Source organism: Lepisma saccharinum, chromosome 28 (assembly GCF_977018435.1).
Source record: "Lepisma saccharinum chromosome 28, izLepSacc3.1, whole genome shotgun sequence".
Lineage (NCBI taxonomy): Eukaryota > Metazoa > Arthropoda > Insecta > Zygentoma > Lepismatidae > Lepisma > Lepisma saccharinum.
The window spans coordinates 4,073,211-4,092,882 of NC_139256.1; the positions used below are offsets into that span (position 1 = coordinate 4,073,211).

At 37.2% G+C, this 19,672-nt stretch overlaps 1 protein-coding gene across 2 annotated transcripts; it reads right to left on the minus strand.

Moving 5' to 3' along the window:
* Window positions 1–915: 915 nt before the first annotated feature.
* Window positions 916–17,168, minus strand: LOC145980553 (lymphotoxin beta receptor inhibitor). Of its 2 annotated transcripts, none has more exons than XM_083113577.1 (5): window positions 17,063–17,168; window positions 10,591–10,799; window positions 9,054–9,140; window positions 6,742–6,917; window positions 916–2,307 (listed from the first exon to the last, which is right to left on the minus strand). In XM_083113577.1, the coding sequence occupies exons 2-5, from the start codon at window positions 10,794–10,796 to the stop codon at window positions 2,186–2,188; spliced, it is 591 nt and encodes a 196-aa protein (XP_082969703.1). In that variant the 5' UTR covers window positions 10,797–10,799; window positions 17,063–17,168; the 3' UTR covers window positions 916–2,185. The 2 variants fall into 2 exon arrangements, with proteins under 2 accessions (XP_082969703.1, XP_082969704.1); XM_083113578.1 differs by lacking the exon at window positions 17,063–17,168 and adding an exon at window positions 12,823–12,876.
* Between the last annotated feature and the right edge of the window lie 2,504 nt (window positions 17,169–19,672).

Below are 19,672 nucleotides of genomic sequence, written 5' to 3' on the forward strand. Positions count from 1 at the left end.
ATGTAACATTGACAACATCCATTATATAACAGATTCTTTTTGTTTAAAAATTACTAACCATTGTTATAACTGTATCTTTAGTCAAAATGAAAATAAATGTCTGATGAAAGGAGCGTGTGTTCTCCTGAAACGTCACAAAGAAAAAACTGTTTTCTTATGCTTGTAATAACCGTAAACTACAGGAAAATAATACTGAAGTTTTAATCTTTGTTTAATTTTTAAGTTTTTCTTTTCAACATAAGTAATTTTTGAAATCCAAACAGTGCTCGTTACTTTAGGGAAGGTTCAAATTTCGCGTGACAATGATTTCCAAAATTCTACGATAATTAGTATTTTTGCTAGGAGAATTTGAAAAAGAAAATCATAAAGCAATTGGAACCGTGAGCACCGTGCTCACCCTTCCTTTTAAGGCATATTTCACCATATTTTAATTTTTTTTAAATGTATTTTTTTGTACTTGTAATGATCTGTTTATTATAACCCTTCTTATTCATTTCATTTTTGTTTCAAAATGTTTATTTGTTTTCAAACAGCGTAGTATACATCGTCAAAGCCAACAAGTCTCAGCGTTAACTATTAACACGGCAATAACATATGGGTACAAAAATGCACTAGAAACAGGGTAGACCTATTGACTAAATAATGCAAAAATGTAAATAAAAAATATATAACATTATTGGTTGCGTGTGAGCTCTGCGCTTACTCTGACAACACTATTTCCACAACAATGGTCTCTCTAATAATGCCGTTTACATCATCTCATAAAAATGTGAGCAGGTTGCTCAGAAAACTCTAAAAGTCAGCTAAAGAGCACCACAGGCCAATATTTTAAATACTGTTAAAATGCCACTTCATCAAAATTTAAAGTGAGCGCGGGTTAATAAATTGTTGCATAATAACTGGAATGTTTTTCAGTGTTGCTGTTATAATCAAGGAATATCTGTGACTACAATAGCAGTCATTCTACTTAAAAATTTGTATTTTTGAATGTTAAATAAACAGCTTTAATAAATATTATAATATGAAATATGTCACATGCTGTAGCATTATTATGTATTGTACAAGGTCTGTTTGAGAAAGACTTGTACAGAAATTTATAAAAGCATGTGTATTAACCTAAACTAAATAGAGCTATGTACCTCTTCTAAGTAAACTCCCCCCAAGGAAATGCAACTGTCTAAACATTGTTGCCACTTCTCAAAGAAGCCATCTTTTGGCATCCATTTCAGAACCACCTTCACAGATTCGCTTACCCCTTGTGATAACTTAAATCTCCACCTTCGGAACTTATTTTTTGAGAGTTTGCTAAAAAATTAAATCACAGCAGGCTAAATCAGGACTGTATGGAGGGTGTGGAACCATGCCAATATTGCATTCAGTTACTAAGGTAGTGACTTTCCGCACCATGTGAAAACTAGTGCTATGATGTTTACAACCCAAACCTGCCTATTTCTCAACTGTTTATATTCTTCCCAAAATTATTTTAATCACTACTGTGCTGTATGATGTGATATCACATCATACACGTACATCATCATTTTGTAATATTCCAAATTTATTTTCCCATAAATAGAATTTCAATGCTGCACACTGCACAATATCTATGACTAGACAGAAAGACAAGCACAAACAGATGCTTCCACAGAATTTTGTTAAGGTCATGTGATATGCAATGGTTCCGAACTGTTATATCTCTCAGAAGAAAGTCGAATGTATACTGTGATTTCATTTTGGTTACCATATGTAGCTTTTTTATGTAGAAAGAAATATATATGCAAGTCTTTGTTGAACATGTCACATGTGATAAAGACTTAAATGAAATACAATATCAGTTGAACTTCGTTAAACCTTTGGATTATAATTACTGGTGATAAACAGAGAACTGGAGACATGGATATCTCTTTCAAATCTACTTGTAGAGAGAAAATTATTTTTCAGTATCTGGTTTTGTGCAGGAGACTCAAGCTTCAACTTTTTATCTTTGAGAATAAATAAATTGTAAGATTTGTGTTTAATTTATCAAATACATTTTACCATGGTAAATATATTTTTTTCCATAAAAAAATTTGGCATTGCCTTTAATTTTGTGCTGTTTCAGTTTGGCACTTGTAACAGTTTTCATTGACAAAATAATCACTTGAAAACCAGAACATTTAATTGACATTAACAATTATAGTTTTTAAAATTAGTTAGGCGATGGATTCTTGGGTTTCCTTTTGTCTTTCCTACTTCCAATAACATACTCAATGTAGCTGAGGTAACCGTCATTATCCAAATCGTCTTCTTCAAGAACTTTATCAATTAGCTCTGGAAAAAAAGAGTTTTAATCTAAGGAAACAAATCACCTTGAATTTTCATTAGCATATGTTTTGTACTTGTACTAGTTGAAAAATATTTATTTCTCATCATCAATTTGACTTTCATTTCACATGTATTTGTCAACAGTTATGAATACAATCATTGTCAGAGGTCAAAGGTTCGAATCCTGCTAGAGGATGGTCTCCTCATCCACTCAATCCATTTTATCAATCATTCTCATTGTTGTGATTGACCCAAAAGGTGAAAGTAGGGTGAAAAATAATGAAAGTAGAAATAGCAAATATAATACAATCAAATATGAATGTACATGTATAATTTGCAAAGATTTTTAGTTATTATATTACTGTGGTTAGACATATATTGAATGTTGACGTTTGATGGTTAACTTCAATAGTCTCAGTTTGAGATACTTCATATCACATGACAGTAGGTTAATACAGCATGTAAAAAGGGACTTAACACAAAAAGAAGTCATAATTCACCAATGAAAGCAGATATTCAATTCATTCAAAATGTAAATTGAATAAGAGTTCATGGAATTTATGAAATGGTTTGTTCCATGTGAGACCCATCACTGGTAATTCCCCTGCATAATATGAAAACATGAGCCAATAAACAATACAAATGTAATTTGGGAATCAGCGCCCAAAAATCTATAAAGACAGTGGCCCCACTTTTCGCCACTTTTGCTCCCACACTATGCTAAACCTTATCTGCAAAGGGAAATATACTGTCTTGGCCCCCCAGTTTTAGGACCCAATCGCCGCCCCCGATAAATAAGATATACTTTTGTTTCTGTAAACATTTCACTGTTGAGGCGGACCCCAATGAGCCCATCTCTGTACCTTATTATGGCTTCCTAAGTCTATTAAACTATTGATAATATCTGGACAACAGCGAAAGTAAATCTCACGAAGATTCACATGAATATTCTAGACCGGTGGTCCTAAACCTTTTTCAGTCCTGGACCCACCTTGAAGGATATTACTCGTACACTGCATGGGTGCCAGCAGAATTACTTGTAGGGATGTGCACCCAGTTTATAATCGTATTTTTGCTAACATCGAGTACTTTAAGAAGCCCTCTTTTACGCTTGCTTAAACAAATTACACATACTTCATTATAGAAAAGTAAATATGTAATTTAATAGACTAATTTACTCTAGTCTAACATCTAACTAAATACACATGCTGGAATTGAAAAAGAAAATGCGTTTAGCTTTGTAATCCAAGCAGTTTCGATAGGAATGTGAAATGATGCCAGTTGACACCTGTTGGCAACCGCATACACACACACACACACACACACACACACACACACACATATGCAGACTATCAGAAATATCAAGCAACACCTTAAGTCGACATACGTGTGACACTGACACACAGATAATTAAGAACTCATTGCTGCGACCAAAATGAAAATGACAGATATCCAATTCCCTTGAGTTTAACATCAGAGATATACCAGTAAAAGGCAATGGTAGAGCACAAATAACAGAAATGTATAGTTTAGACTACATACAACACGGGTTGAATTTAAATTGTTAAAACAATATATCTTAGACTGGTCATCAGGAGATGCGGCGATGACCAAGCAAAATAATGAAAATATTGCATTTTAGAGAAGCAGTAAAAATAATAAGTCAGAATACTCGCATATTTGTGCGAAATAAGCCAAGCAACAGCATGAAACAGCTCGAAATATGCAAGATATTTGCTAATTTTAGCACATCGAAATGAGACCCCAGTACTACCCCTCCCGCCAAGTTTCCTATTGAAGGCAATGGTGTTCGTCGGCCCAGCTCATCACAGAATGGTGCGAAAATCTCTGGTCTCTGCCAGTGCTGAGAACAACCAAACGCTTCCGAACAGGCAGACAGGTTCAACGACCTGTACTTTCCCCACTCTTGAAGGTCTGGGTCATAACAAGCCCTTTTTTCAGCCCCATCCCCATGTTTACAGCCACGGCAGGGTTTGTCTGGAGTCATCAAGTTCTTCCGAGTGTCCAGTGGCATGCTCAAGGAGGGATGGTGAGGATAATAATTCTGCTTAGGCTCAATATTCTTTGAAAAAAAAGAAGAGAGAAAAGACAGGAAAAGATGGCAAAATGAGGACTTCAGGAATGACTACTTAAAAGTACACGTAACCTCCCCCCTCTTTGAAAATCCTGGGCACACCACTCGAATGTCTGCTATTTCCACTTGTTAAGAGGAAAAGCACGCATTGAACGATATGAATATGCTTTTCATTATCAAAACAACAATTGGCGGCGAACCATAAAGGTTCTTCTTACCTTTAAACGCGACAATTGAGGTGTTTGCATTTCAGTTTCCATCATATTTAATAATTCTCGTTGTATCGGATAGAATTATGTGTCTTTTGTAGTCCTGAGGTCTATGCAGGCACGGTTGGCTGTATAGCGCAAATGTGCAGTGAACCCCCAGTAATATACAAAATAAACAATAACTGAGATGTTCATAAGCGTAGAGTGCCAAATTCTCTTAGTGAGAAGGAGAAACCGCGGGCCTGAGCCACTCAGCTCCCCTCTAGTTCCGTTTCGTGCAAAGTCTCCGCTGAACCTCCGCAAGGCAACCCCTACCATGCTAAAGCATTGGACGGCTAGCAGAAGCTCGACGCGTACATATGGCGAAAATACATGCAGTCTGAGACTTCAGGAAGGTCGTCTCGTCAAAACGGACATGCGCAGATCGTAGGATCACCAGCGAGCTGGAGTGAACCACGCTCTTCTCTCTTCCAGTGTTGCTCTGTGTATTTCAATTTGAATTTATTTGGCATTCTCTTTGTATTACTTATATTTTACAAGACTTATTAGATTAATGAAGAGGGTGTAATATAAATGTAGAGGTGACCCAAAACGAAAGCTAGATGTAAAGATGATGGGACAAATAAGATAAATATGATAGAAAACAACTTGCCTACACATTCAGAGTTTTCTTCCTTAAGATGGAAACACTTCAGGTGGAAGGAGCCGAAAAGTCAAAAATAGCGCGAGGGCAAGGGGTCGCTTATCGGACAAGACTTAAACAACCTTTTGGTCTTCTTACGTCAGACTAAATGCTTTCGTTGACATGTAAGGCTTTTTAGGTTTAGTTGTCTTAGAATATATACACTGCAATTTTCGGTTTCTTTACCGTGCTTGACCAAAAATGTAGTATTTACTATTTATTTAAGCCTAACCTAACGATGAAGGCATTTCGCACTTACGTCAGAAGACGACCAAAAAGTTGTTTGGGTTTCGTGCGATCAGTTATACTCTAGAACGAGAGTACAGCTGTAAGGAGAGGGTGTTCGAGGGGACGCGCGCGATTGACTTTGTTACGTGTCATTGCCTCCATACTTGTTAGTTTGTTTTGAAGTGCGTGGCTGGTGATTGAAATATATTTGGCGTGGTGATACGTTGAGTGGAGGGAGGTGGATTGTGTATTGGAAGGAGTGTAGTTGTTGCTGTGTGCGAAGTTAACATATTGCATAGAATAGAATAGAATCGCTTTGATTTAGCGATATACTTTCGAATAGTTATATATGAATTATCTTGTAATAAAGGGGTCTTGGGTTCGATTATTGATACATACTCATTTTAACAGGCAGAGATTTGTATTTTTAACTGTAGGTTCAGGATCCAGTTCCAATAATATAGTCTATTTGACAGTGGTGGGACCAGAAAAGAGTTGGCAAGAGTGGAAAAGGCAAAATTGAGGCGAGAATATTTTCTGAATTGAGATACCCCTAAATACAATACCATACAAAAATCTTAAATTAAAATGATCGCCCCCTACACACACACACACACTCCTTGGTGCTGTCACTGTTATCTGAACATAAAGCAAATTAACTTTGTCAGTAATCTACCGGCCAAAATTTGATAATTTTCCCAGTACTATCTCTACGAACCAAAGCGTGTAGTGTCTCAAAAGGTTTAGATAAGTCCACTTTACATAATTGTGGTGAACCCCCAGGAAAATTATGCACGAGCCGCACCTGGGTCTATGGTATGAGCTTTTACATTGAATTGGCAGTGACCTTGGCGTTTATCGCAGAGAAATATTGTGCCCTCCTCTCCGTTGAGAGATTGGCACTGACGTTTGACAAATCTTGCGATGACTACGCAAAAATGTCACGCTTCGCTATTGATCTTAGTAATTTAAATGAAATAGGTTTTTAAGACACAGTGAATAAATTTTCGAGCTGGACTTTGCGACACACCAAATGCCCCCTCGGGACCCAACAGTGAGTCTCGCCCCATAGGTTGAGAAACTATGTCCTAGACAGAATTCTAAGCCAATGTAATTTTTCAGATTTTGGAATATCATAACGATTTTTTGCAAGGAGATGAAAACGTGAAAGAAGCTGCTCTGGTGTCGGCCAAAGGTCAAGCTGAGCCTTATTGTCAAATACTTACCTATAAAGTAATCAAAATCATTTTCATCCTTCTCTTGCTCTGTTACGGTACCAGGTAGGAGAACATCATCACGGGGCATCTCTTTTCCCTCTTGTTCATTCCAGTGCACAATATGATTAATTGCTTGAAGAATCTCAAGGCCATCAAGCTTTGTGTTGTTGTCAAAGTCATGCAACCTGCAAGCAGTGATTCTCAATATTAACTTGAGGTTAGTGGTGACTATGTGCTTACAACTTAATTCACTTGAGTTTCACATACAAACACAGAGAAGTTCTTGAAATTCCATTCTATTTCTTGTAAGTATAACACACAACTTATATCTTCAATTGTCCATTCTTTCCTAAAAGTAGAGTAAAGGAAATTGCCATGAAAATTATGAAATTATATATTTTACTTTGCAATCCAATAATTCTTGTTGGTTTTTGGACATTAGTTGTTTGCACTACAATCAGTGGGTAAGATTATCAGACAAATTGTCCCTCACTAATTTCATTCTCTTTTTTTACTCTGGTGCAATGTGCATATTAAGGAATGGAATTGTTCTAATACAGAAGCAGATGCTGTCTTCTTCTTATTGATGTTTGACTTAAGTCATGTGTGTGGATAAATCGCTGACTATGCGTGCCCAAAAATCCAGTAATTTGTACAATAGGGAATAACCTTCATCATGCTAGGTGGAGGCTTAGCCAAAATTTTCCATCTGAGGGGATATCAGTTCAAGTTTAGGGGAAGGGATATAATGGTAAGTTTAGAGCCAAAATGACAATAAATTAGGCTTTTGTGAAAAATTTTAGGGGATGTCGATAAATTACTGATACTAGGTTTACACTGTTGGAAAGGTGACACTCCGCCACTGCATTGAATGCTTCATAAACCTTGAAACATTTGGAATTGGAAGAAAGTTATAGGAAGATAAAGAAGTTGAATGTGTTTTGTTTCAATCTTTTTTCCTGTATATGCGAGGGTTAATGAAATTAGTTTCAATTTTCCAATGTAGTAGTGCTCTCATTCTCATAATAGCTAATTTATTAACTTAGGGAGAATACCCTGCAATAGTGAGTTTGTTGTTTTCATTCTCAAATGTGTCTTAGATATTGCATTCTAACTATAAATGCACATGCCAAAACAACAGTTTGTATTACAAACAGAAACAACTGAACTCAAACAAGAATTGAACCAAAGACTCTTTGCTTGTAAGCAGCATACTTAATCTCTAGGTTAAAGAGGAAAAGCATGCACACCAAGTGCCACCTGGTGCCCAAACTTTCAATTACCTTGGAATGCTGTGCATTGCCGTATCAAATCAATACAAGTTGGATTGAGAAAATTTAAAAGCACTACTGCGCAAAGGTTTTAATTATTATATCATGTTCTAATAAAAATTGCCATTTTTCGTTTAACAGCTTGCTATGGGGGGGAAAATGAAATGGTTTCCTTCTCAGAGAAATTGTAGTTAAAATAGATTGGAGTAAAAATTACACAAGGCACATAAAAGTGTTGTTTAAAAAATTGAAAGAGAGCCAGCTGTTGGGAAGGGATTTCCTGTGGCAAGCCTTCATATCCTGAAATATCTTGAGCTTCATCTCCTGTTCTTGGGATTACCTGGAAACCACTTCCAGTTAAGGCTTTGAAATGTTCTTGTGGCTTTCTCCTCTCATTTCCTGCCTGGAATTGCTTGCTTGCTCCAGAAGATTCTTTTCTGGGGAATGGAATATTCATACATATATCCAATTTACTCTTTTTAAAATTCCCTCGAGATAAAAATACAGGAAATTATTATTTTCATCAATATCGCAATTTAATTAAGCTAAAAATGATTCTTTCAATTTTTCCTTTCGAAGGTCATAATTTCTGGAAATTAAAGGTATGTAAATCTATTAATGTTCAGGTTTGCTGTGATGGCTTAGGAACTAATTGTGCTTCCATTCATTGTAGCTTTCCTTATTGCAAGATTGATTATTTGAAATACAGGATGTTTAAAAAAATCCATCCAGAAGTTGAAAGTACAATATAGACCAGAGACTCTAATGTGCCAAATATTTTAAATCTATAATGGTTTGAAGCAAAACGGGCAAAAAGGAAATTGAAAGGAGTAAATTATGAAAAAAATATTACTGTGTGGATCATCTGTCACATATATTTTTCATATTACTTCACCATTCTCTTCCTCCTTTTTCCACTAAAAAATTTGTTTTTGCCATCCAGATATGAAGTTTTAACAAAGTCGAATAGATGCTAATCAATCAATTCTAAATATACTTTTTAGAAGTACTGAAAACTTGAATAAGTAAATAACGATATTGTGTACTTACTTGAAGTAATGAAACTCCAATTCATCTGGAGACATATTTTTTGTTTTTTCTGCTGACATCATTTCACCAAGATCTTCTCGAATGTGTCTGTAAGGAAGGTTTTGCATTAATTTTGTAATTCTAAAATGATGTAGTATTAATGTGTTAATAATAGAATTTATGATATTACTCTTACATTAAAGATTTATAGGTGAGAAATAAATAAATTTGCATTAAAAATTGATAGGTTTGAAATAAGTCTTTTATGCCTAATAGTTGTAACATTTACATAAAATAAGATCACCATTTTTTTCTTTCAGATGCTATCCAAATCAAGAATCAGAGGGTTAATACACAAAGTTGCATTACTGAGTAACCGGAACCAAGGTATTGCATATGATCAGAATCTCAGCTAAGAATGTGGTTTAGCCTTCTGCCAAACTGCAAAGTGCTGGATTGTGTTGGCTGCTACTGAAGTGCTGATTTTCCACAGGCTTTGAGTGCACATGAGCACCTAAATAGTGACAAGAGGGTTCAATCCCTGTTCACTACTTTTTCACATCCTTTCACAGGAACCCTTCTGTTCACCACCTTTTCAGTTAACGGGAACAATATTGATTCTTTAAAAGTTACTCTGCATCAGCAATGATATGTGAGAGATGTGAGGTACAGTTTCATGTAAAGTATATACACATTTATATAAATTCTGTAGAAATGAGCTACAATACTGAACAGAACCTCCACTGTATTCTAGAGTGGGTATTTCTTTTCACTTCATTCTTCAACCTTTCTCCTTTCCATCTACGTGCTTTTATGTGATTCTGTTATGCAATGTGTTCATAGAGTAATAAAAAAGTAACATTCCCTAAAGAACAATCAATCACAAATACCCATGCGAAATTCTAGCTTCCGTTCAGCAAAAGACCATGTAGATCTTGTATTCATTCAAATCTTTCAGCTCCATGAAGGAAACACTACCTCTTGTCCCTAATGCCCTTTAATGAGGCAAGAATAAAACCAAGTGTGCTTCTGATAAGTGCTCAGAAAAGAGGGTTTGTGAACGGGGATGATGCAACACCCTGAAGCAGAAGACACTTGACATTTCTTAAGTATAAATTCAATTCTTAATAATATTGTATATTCTATTTTTCACATATTGTAGTTTTTTATATTGTTTTTTTCTCTGTTCTGATTGTCCCTAGGTTATTCCTTACAGTATTTGTAATTTGAGGTAGTCTTGGTCCCATCCACCTTGAATTATCGGGACTCGACTGTAATTTTGTTTCAAGCCAAAGGTGTGATAAGAAGATTATGATGAGAAGGACATGTGAGGTAAGGAAATCTGAAGCTAGTATATATATCACATGTAATCATGGTTCCTCTTAAGTTGTTTATAACTTAACATTGTAACGAGCTATTAATAATCCCACTCCACATGTTTGATGTAATAATGTTAAGCAATGTTACTCATATGGATCACCACAATATTTCAGTTATTCTTGCTTAAATTAAAGGATTACACTTGAATTAATTTTATGACATTGAATGATGCACTCACTCAGTATCTTGAAGCAAGCGAGTGTCTTGGGTAAGTTTTGTTGGTTGTCCCAGATCATCTGGAGAAGGTCGATGAGGACGATAATGGTGATGTGAGGAAATTGGCTCACTGCGTGGATGATGTGGTCCTCTCAAATGGGAATCCACATTGTGGATGCCAAGAGCAGCTACAATGACTGAGATGTACAGCACTAGCTGAACCATCATGCACTACATATGAAACAAAATACCATAATATCATTAGTGAAACACCATATGAGACAAATGTAACATGTACTTGTAGTTCACATATCCCTCAATTGCAATCAGCACATAACAGTTACACTTTAGGATTGCCAATATTAAAATCAAGTGCAGTTAATTTTTTAAATTTTAGGTCAAGGGGAATAATTGCCCCATGGACCCCACCTCCTATTAAGTTTTTGGACCCCTTTGAAGTGTTTAATGGTTAAAAGAAAAATCAACTACCTTGTCACAATATAGCTAAAAATCGAGAAAAAATTGTTAACACATAACAGGTGTGGACAGTGTGGAAAATTTACCTTAGCTCTTATTTGAATATGATAAACCTTGGGGCTCCCTTGAAAATATTTGGTGGGAAGTTACATTTTAAATGCTAATATTAATGGTTAAAGTTCAAGAATTGCCAAGCATCCTACTGGATTCAGAACTGTAGACAATTTTCACTCTGTAGGTGTATAAAGGTATATTACGAGGGCAGGCTGAAAAGTAATGCCTGCTATTTTTTTGTGACGGTGTAAAGACATTTTGGATTTTGAGCAACCATGGATTGTACTCTTCAGACTTTCCCCTTTCTTCATTCCAAGTTTCAAACTTCTATCACCAGGGATTGCTGAACTAGAGCGAGGAAAATGGCAGCATGTAACCATACTATGTCGGTGCACCTGAAACTGCGTGTGGTGACTGAGTTTCTAACTGCAGAAAATGTGTCCCCCATTCATCAGAGAATGAAGGCTTTTCATGGCAATGAATGTGTAACGTTAGTACTGTATAATGTTGGGAGACAGGTAAGCCTTTAGGGACCCCTCAACCATTGACATAGTTGAAGGTTCGTACATGCATGTGGAAGAAATAAACGTAGGTACTCAGGGGTACAGGAACGAATACAATATATAACCTATAGGTAAAGGTAAAGTTCCCTGTGCATATAGCACCGTACCATGAAGGCATATTTAGGGTATGTGGGCCCCACATATTTTCGATGTCAGCTATCTTGGAGGTGATGTGATTAGCACCATGCTGCAGCCGCCTTCTCCCCCACGGTACCATTTGATTTGAGGCTGGGTGTGCCCTGGAGCCAGAAAAATTTCGACCTTAGATCACCCACTCCTAGTTTCCCACGTGGCAGTCAGACTAGAATCAAATCAGGCTAGAATTCATGAGAAATGCAGTGGTGAAGGTTTCTTCAACGTATTTTAATCAGGAAAAAGTTAAGACTGCATGATTGTAAGAAATGTATCATTTTCCAGGTGTGTGAAAACAGTGTCATATCACCCCCTTCCCATTTAAAAAGTTTGAGTTGAATTCAATATGGCGGCCACCAATGTGGTTCCCCTTGAGCCTAACCTGTTTCCATCATGACCAATTGTACCCAACCTAACTCCTTTACTTTTTATAGGGGGTGTTAAGGGACTTTTGAATCACCCTCTAGGTCCTTGAGATCAAGAATTACACACACAGAGACATTATATACGTCTATGTGTATGCATATATATAAATATTATATATACGATATAAATATATATATATATATATATATATATATATATATATATATAGTGTTGGTGTGTGTGTGTGTGCATAAAGCTAGGTAGGTAGAGGGGGCCTTTGGTAATATTTTGCGGGGGGGGCAAGATTTGTAGATCCGGCACTGATTTTGACGTTTAATTATTATAAAGAAGGCTGAATCAATGCTAATTATTACGAAAAAAACAGAAAAAGTACGTTCTACTTTAAATTAAACTGAATGCAAGAAAGCCAAAGTGAACATGATTGCCAAATTTCATAGTTATTGTCCGAATGCTCTGGCAGGTTATTGAAATTTTCAGGGAGACTTTTCTATTTCCGGAGGGGATTCCTCCCCCTCCTCTCCGAATTCATCACTGGCGGGGCTCTGTGCCACCTCGCCCGGGATCGTCTTGCACTGATGTACGACTGACTGTCTTTAAATCGTTTGGACCATTCTTACTGGGGCTAAGAGTTCCCTCCTCACCGTATATTTTTTGCTAATACTCGTTAGCCAACAGCAGTGTGGTTACTATCATTACTTTTTGACTTGAAATCTTCTGTAGATTTCACTCGGTTTTTTACGCCTTCTTCACAAGAAAATTCATCACACTACGATGTTCCACATTTGCACGCAACATTAGCGCTTCATGCAGTTGAGTTGACTTGGGTGTGTTCTGTTATTCTGACAAATCCAAAGTCCCGGACTTGAAGACCCTTGTATATATGAAATGTATATACTATCCCGGTGCTTCAATTGTAGTTACTAGAATTAATGCATAATTTTCGGACATCATTGGACATTCTCTAAGAGGCCATGGAATTGCCAGTGTGTGTCGCTTCAGTCAATTTGTAAACGAGCGTTGAATTATCTGTAGGTATGATCTGTGAAAAAGGCGGTTAGAAAGTTCAAGTAATAATTTTGAGCACAATTAAAAGAATTGTACCATCAATTGAACCTGAAAAAATATTCGGAAAAGGTATGTTATTTACAAGATTAAGTATTTTATGTAGAAATTGTAAATTGCAATATTACATGATGAAATTAAGATAAACCATGGTAACTTGTAAACAGAAATCAAGTTGTCTGGCAGGGGCGTATTCTGAAAATATGGCTTGGTTTAACGCCATATTGTATGTGTTTATTATGTATTAATATAAATAAAAAAAACAATGCAGACATGGAAGTAAAACAAAAACAGAAGCCCCACAACTTCAATGTTTCAGACAAATTCTGCGTGTATGAGAAAAGTTTGTTTACCGGCGGTAAATCAGATAACATGGGAGAATATAAAATGAGCCTAATCTATCCATTATATGATCTACGTACTTTTGTTAGTTGCCGAGAGGCTGATATCACAGATCAACTGATTGATCAGGAAGTGCTTAGCTGTTACCTTCGGGCTCGTTTAGGTGAAAAGCGATACGGACGGCACTTCGAAAACCGGTTTTCCTCGGGGGAAGTTCCTGCGATATCAAACTGACCGTGGTAGGGGAGGGGTTGCCAGTTACGTATTTGCTACCAAATCTGCATTTGAGCACCTTATCCAGATAAACCAGTATATTTGTAAATGTGCTAAATGCAAGAACAAGCGAAGTTATAGGTAAAGTATTCTTATACCTTTCATTTCATAAGGAAAGGTACTAAATTTCACATCAGTGACCATCCAGGGCCTAGTCATATGTTACTCGATAACCAGAACAGAAGTTCGATCCGGCAGTGACCAGTTACAGGCCGAACAGCAGTGGTTCTCAACCTTCGTGAGCACACGACCCGGTGCTCTTTGTAAATTTGTTTTTTAATAGTCTATGACCCAATCCCAACAATTTCGCTCGTAAATAGCGTACAATTTTTTTAAACGTTATACGTTAATTAATATTTACCATGGAATTTATTATTTATAAATCAATTATAGCATAGATCAGAAAGAGATCGATTACATCTAGGTTTTTTGACAAAATATAAAATTTGGTTTAAATTAGTTGACAACGACTTGATTTAATGGAATATTTTAGTTTCTCTGGCCAACATCATTAAATTAATTTGGTAGTTTCTGATTTTCATTGGAATGTTCCATATCGGATATCGAAAAATTCTAATGAATCAAACGCGCCCCGGCTAGATCGTTTGATCGTTCACCGCTACTGTCGCGAAAACATTTCCGCGCGCCCTTGCTCCAGACATTCCCAGGATAGCCTTGTAATCAAGGGGTCCAGGGTTCGATACCCGGTGGAGGCACATATTGGTTCGGATGCCACTTTAAACTGTAGGTCCAGTCCCGATTAGCCTTACTGTGCATAAGTGGACCTAAAACACCAACTCAACCAACTCTCTGTAGTAAACGCGACAACAGCGGGTCACTGCCATAAAGATGTTCCCCGCGCCAGCATTTAGCGCCGTCTCACTCTAACTTTTTTATTATGTTAACTTGTTACCTGGTAAAAAAAGTCAATATCAGTGACAACAAATGAATCTGAAGTGAATGGCTACACACACACCAAGGATACACAAATCTGGCCACAGTTCTTGATCCGCAAAAGTAACTCGATTACAGTTACTCATTTCAGAAAGTAACTGAGTTACAGTTGCGTTAGTTTAAGAAACAACTAAGTTGCTTTAATTAGTTTACTCTAGTAAGACACGCGTTGTACAGTCACCACCAATAAAAATGGGACACCTATTATATCCTGAAATACTCGCTTCCCCGCAAGGTGTTGTGTGTGTTGCCTAACTCGACGACGGTGGTAGAAGTTGCCATTCAAATATTTCAGGATCCAACCTAATTAACCAACTAACTCTCTAGCCTTCTTAAACCCGAAGGTTTATGGCTGCAGCAACACAAGTCTTCCACCTGTCCCTATCCTGGGCATGATCAGTCCAAGCTTTTCCATCCTTACCGATTTCCATTAAGTCCATCTCAACGTTATCCCTCAATCTTCGTTTGGCCTTCTTACCTTTCAGGATCCAGGTGTCTCATTTTCATTGCCGGTGACACTACATGTGTGAAATTCAAGAGAATTCTTCTATACTTCATTCATTACATTAAAAAAAATAACATTAATTTTCATTAAATTATAATTAACCCCATATATTTGTATTAACTAGGCTGTACAAAATATAGAGGTAATAAAATTCAAAGTAACCACCTACATGAAAATTAAGATTAACATTTTTTTAGCTAACCATAAATGTGTTAATTACTGCTGAACGAAGAATCTGTGGCATGTCCACGATAATGATGGTGATGATATACTCTTCTGAATAAATAAATATTCTTGACATTTATACTTTAGGCGTTAACAGTCGACAACCCAATGGTACTCTTATTCAAAGTGAAGATTTATTACTTTTCTTTAAGCTTGGACGCGATAATCAACCCCCCTTCCCCCGCGCATACTTGTTTGTACCGCATTAGAAATAATGAAAATGTGTAGGTGCTGTGCATCTGTAAATAGCAATTTCTAAGTTTTATGGAATTATTTGTAGTCACTTTTAAAAGCGTGAGCGAATATGTTGTCTCTACAGAATGATTCTATCATTTTAATACCATATTCTCCTTCAAATCTTGAAACTAATTGTATATAAGGAAGCATGTAAAACAACGACAAACAAAAATTGAAATTATATCGTTTTCAACATATCAAGCTAATTGAGTGAGTTAGTTGGGGGAAAAAAACTGCCCAGTCCGAAGACTACTCCAACAAATTTAAGAAATATGCTTCGTCAAATAAGTAGTTTTTTGTCTGAATTCTTTAAATATTTTCACCGCTGGGAAATATACACATATTTTCCTTTTATCCGTGGAGATAATTTTATTTTTATCGTTACATATTTTCATTATAATTATATGTACTTAACATATATGTTTAACACCAAATATATCATCTCCATTTACTAACTGAATCTAGAAAACCATATTTTTGATTGAGGAAGGGAAAATATTTTGCATCATAAGAGACTAAAAGTATATTTCACGGGTAAGATGAGTTTCATTGTTTGAAATTTTGAACAGTGTCCACGGAAAATTTCATGTGTGTGTTAGTGTACATTTATTCCAGTCCATCTTCACATGTCAATATATTGTCACATTCTCAACTTGTGCATTTATTTTTCGCGGCTTTTTCGCTGCCTTAGTCTTGTTGTGTCTACATATCAGAGAGAAGAATCCATAAGTGGTTCTACAACACTGACCGAGTGTGCTTATGTTTGCCAAGCCGAGTCAAGTGTGTTTTTTTTATCTGATGTTTGAGTAAGATGGGGAGAATCCATGCATTGTAAAAACATGACTGGGGATTTTATCGATTCATTCTGGAAGAGTTGTCCCTCGTCCTCCCCCCCTCCTACTTGCTCTGCCCCCTCCTGAACCCCGCCTCCACTTCCCTGACGGTCGATGAAAAGATAATTGTAACAGCGGGACAAATGTTCGGGGTTTGTTGAACTCCATGTTTGGTAGTCTATGAATGGCAATTACGAACTATAATCCCCGCTTAGCGACCCTCCGCCATTGAATGGACTTATACCGCGGAGAATAGGCTATAGCTACACTTGTCACCCTTATTCAAACACTTTTATTGAAATTCTGTTAACCCGCCATCAGCCCCATTGTCAGGCCTCACAATGGCTCCCTGCCATATGGTTTGACAGCCGCGTGCTCTGTGCTTTGGCCGTTGTTGCTGTGGCTGTCTCCATCAGCGCCTCTCTTGACACATTGAATGGCTCTTCTTACCTTCTACTGCAGAGGACGCAAGTTACAGGTTGGTTCTGTCGTGCCTTGTTCACGGCATCCTCTCGATTTTTCTCTCCCCACGCGTTCGGCTCACTTGGATCGGTCGATGCGCATCCTCATACTGTGATGCGATAGTTCCCGGAAGCTCCGCTTCGCGGCGCTTTCGTCGACTTTGATTGTATTGACGATATTCCGTACGGAAATAACGAACGGGAAAGTAAATCAAAGAAGTACTCTTCTGTGTCCTTTTCCTCTGTTTGCTTTTAGATAGTTCATGTACAGACACGACAAGAAACTTCTACGTCATAATGGTACAGATCTAATCTCTCTCGATTAAAAAATATATAGTTTTTCATCAAAACATGCACACACAGGATATACTGAATCCAAGATCAAATCAGCAACTATGTCTGTATTGTATGCACGAATTCCAACAATTGGTAGTATTAGCAATGCGTAGCTAAAATCTTAGATACTTCTACTCAACACAGGCGTCGTTAGTGGGGAATAGGGGGACGCGTTCAGAGACGGGGTCATGGGCGTCATAAGGATTTTTCCAGGGAGAGGCAAGCAAGGTATTTTTTTTTTCAGGGGGGCAAAGGAGGCATATTTCCCCCTTAATAGTGATGCTTCCTAAAAAAAACACTGCTTCAGTCTGAAATTATCATGTTCCTTCAACGCCCTTATAATAATTAACATAAATTACTGTGACAAATGACATTATGTGTGAAATATATACTTTTTAGGTGGACATTCATTTACCAGAGGGGCATGCCCCCCCTTTACCAACCCCTTCCGGACGTCTATGAACGGGGACCAAGCGGAAGAATACAGTATGTTTCTGACCATAGGCGCAGCCAGAAATTTTCTATGGCGGCGGGGGTTCAACAAATGTAAAATGTGAAAAGCAAACAAAAAGAACTGATATGGTTTTTACTCTTAAGTAACAGCTTTGGTACGGGATGAATTGAAAGTCCTACAAAAGGTTGCAACGATTGATAAATGCTGCTGTGCCGTTCCAAACAGTGTTTCTTGTTATTTGAGAATGATACAAGGGTGAGATTTTCCATTATAAAATCGTAAAATTATGCAAATGAGTAATTTTCTGAATAACATGATGGCCCCAAAAAGGGGGGGGGGCGGTCTGACCCCCATAACCTCCTCCCCTCGGTGCGTCCATGTTCCTGACCAACTTACATACATCAGAACGAACCATTCTAATATAACTTATAAAGCAGCTGAGTGCATTTGCTGTTGAGCAACAATTCTTACACATAGTCGGGTTATTTTCGCTAGAAAAACATAGCCAGTGGCAGGGCCACACTTTCAGGTGTACGTGGCTAACATCTTAAAATAAAAATGTATTTTGATATTCACATTGACCCACCCTCTGCCTCACCCTTGGCGCCACCCCTGAACATATAGATAGTAGTGACAACATAAAGAAGAGACACGTTGTAGCAAAAAATTAAGGGTTTTTCAGGCATTTTCTTTGGCTGTTCGCCGGACCCTGTGGCCGAGTGGTTAGCACATCGCGCTGTGACGCCAAGGGTCCCAGGTTCGAATCCCGCTCGGGCTTGGTTGTTTGTGAATGTCCATTCATCAATTTCATCACTCATCCCCATATTTGCAAATTAGCCAAGAGGCACAAAACGCGAAGTAAAATAAACTAAATCAATCAATCAAATCTTTGGCTGTTCACACCTACGTATGTTCTGTGTGAGTGTCTAGAAATTTAAACAATCAACAGTGACTTTCAACCTTATTTTAAAGATTTTTTGTTGTAACTTTGAATAATTCAAAGATTTCCTCACCAACTATGGACTAACTGAGTTGGTAAGCGCAAAGTTACCTCCCTTAGTGCCTTGCCTGGTGGACGACCCCTTTTCGCATTAACACTGTTTTGAATATTTGCTTGCAAATCCGTCGGGTGGTGCTAAATCTGGAGACCGAGCTGGCCATAACCCCAGAGAGATTACTTGTCCATGAAAACAGTTTACCAAATACGCCATTACGTTGTTGGCGATATGGGCTGTAGCACTGTCCTGTTGATACCACGTATGCTGTAACCTGTCTGACTGTATGGTGTCAATAAACTCTCGCACCAACTGTGTGTATCGGTCACTGTTAAGTGTGTCACAAAAGAATGTTGTGAAGATGCGACTGTGCGACATTGAGCACCACACACGAAGTGAAACATGATTGAAGCACGTCAAACACATAACACAAAACACAGAAACAAGACAAAACAAAAACAACTCTCTACAGCAACAATTTATTTATTTATTTACTAAATATATTCCAGATACAACACAGATGGCCATTTTACACTGAAATTGTGAACAATTTAGCTGTTTATGCAGTTTACAGCCTAATTTAATGCAGTTTTCGCTGTTACTCAACCCTAAGAAGCAAACATATATTAAAAATAATAATCAACCAGATTTCCCCGTAAGGTTCTTTCTCTTTTTGATCACCCTGTATATAATAAAATGACACATTAATACAGATAGAAAGAATGACTAAAACTAAAGAGAAATAAAGACTTCACATGTACATACATTACAAATATATTCATTACATTATAGTAATAGTCAGTGGCGGCGATTA

What these genes read in the sequence shown, in the direction of transcription:
- LOC145980553 (XM_083113577.1), bottom strand. Translation starts at nt 10,796, where the DNA reads ATGATGGTTCAGCTAGTGCTGTACATCTCAGTCATTGTAGCTGCTCTT. An exon ending in CGCTTGCTTCAAGATACTGA is followed by an intron (nt 9,141 to 10,590) that starts GTGAGTGCATCA and finishes CCTTCCTTACAG; the next exon opens with ACACATTCGAGAAGATCTTG. An exon ending in TTGGAGTTTCATTACTTCAA is followed by an intron (nt 6,918 to 9,053) that starts GTAAGTACACAA and finishes CACTGCTTGCAG; the next exon opens with GTTGCATGACTTTGACAACA.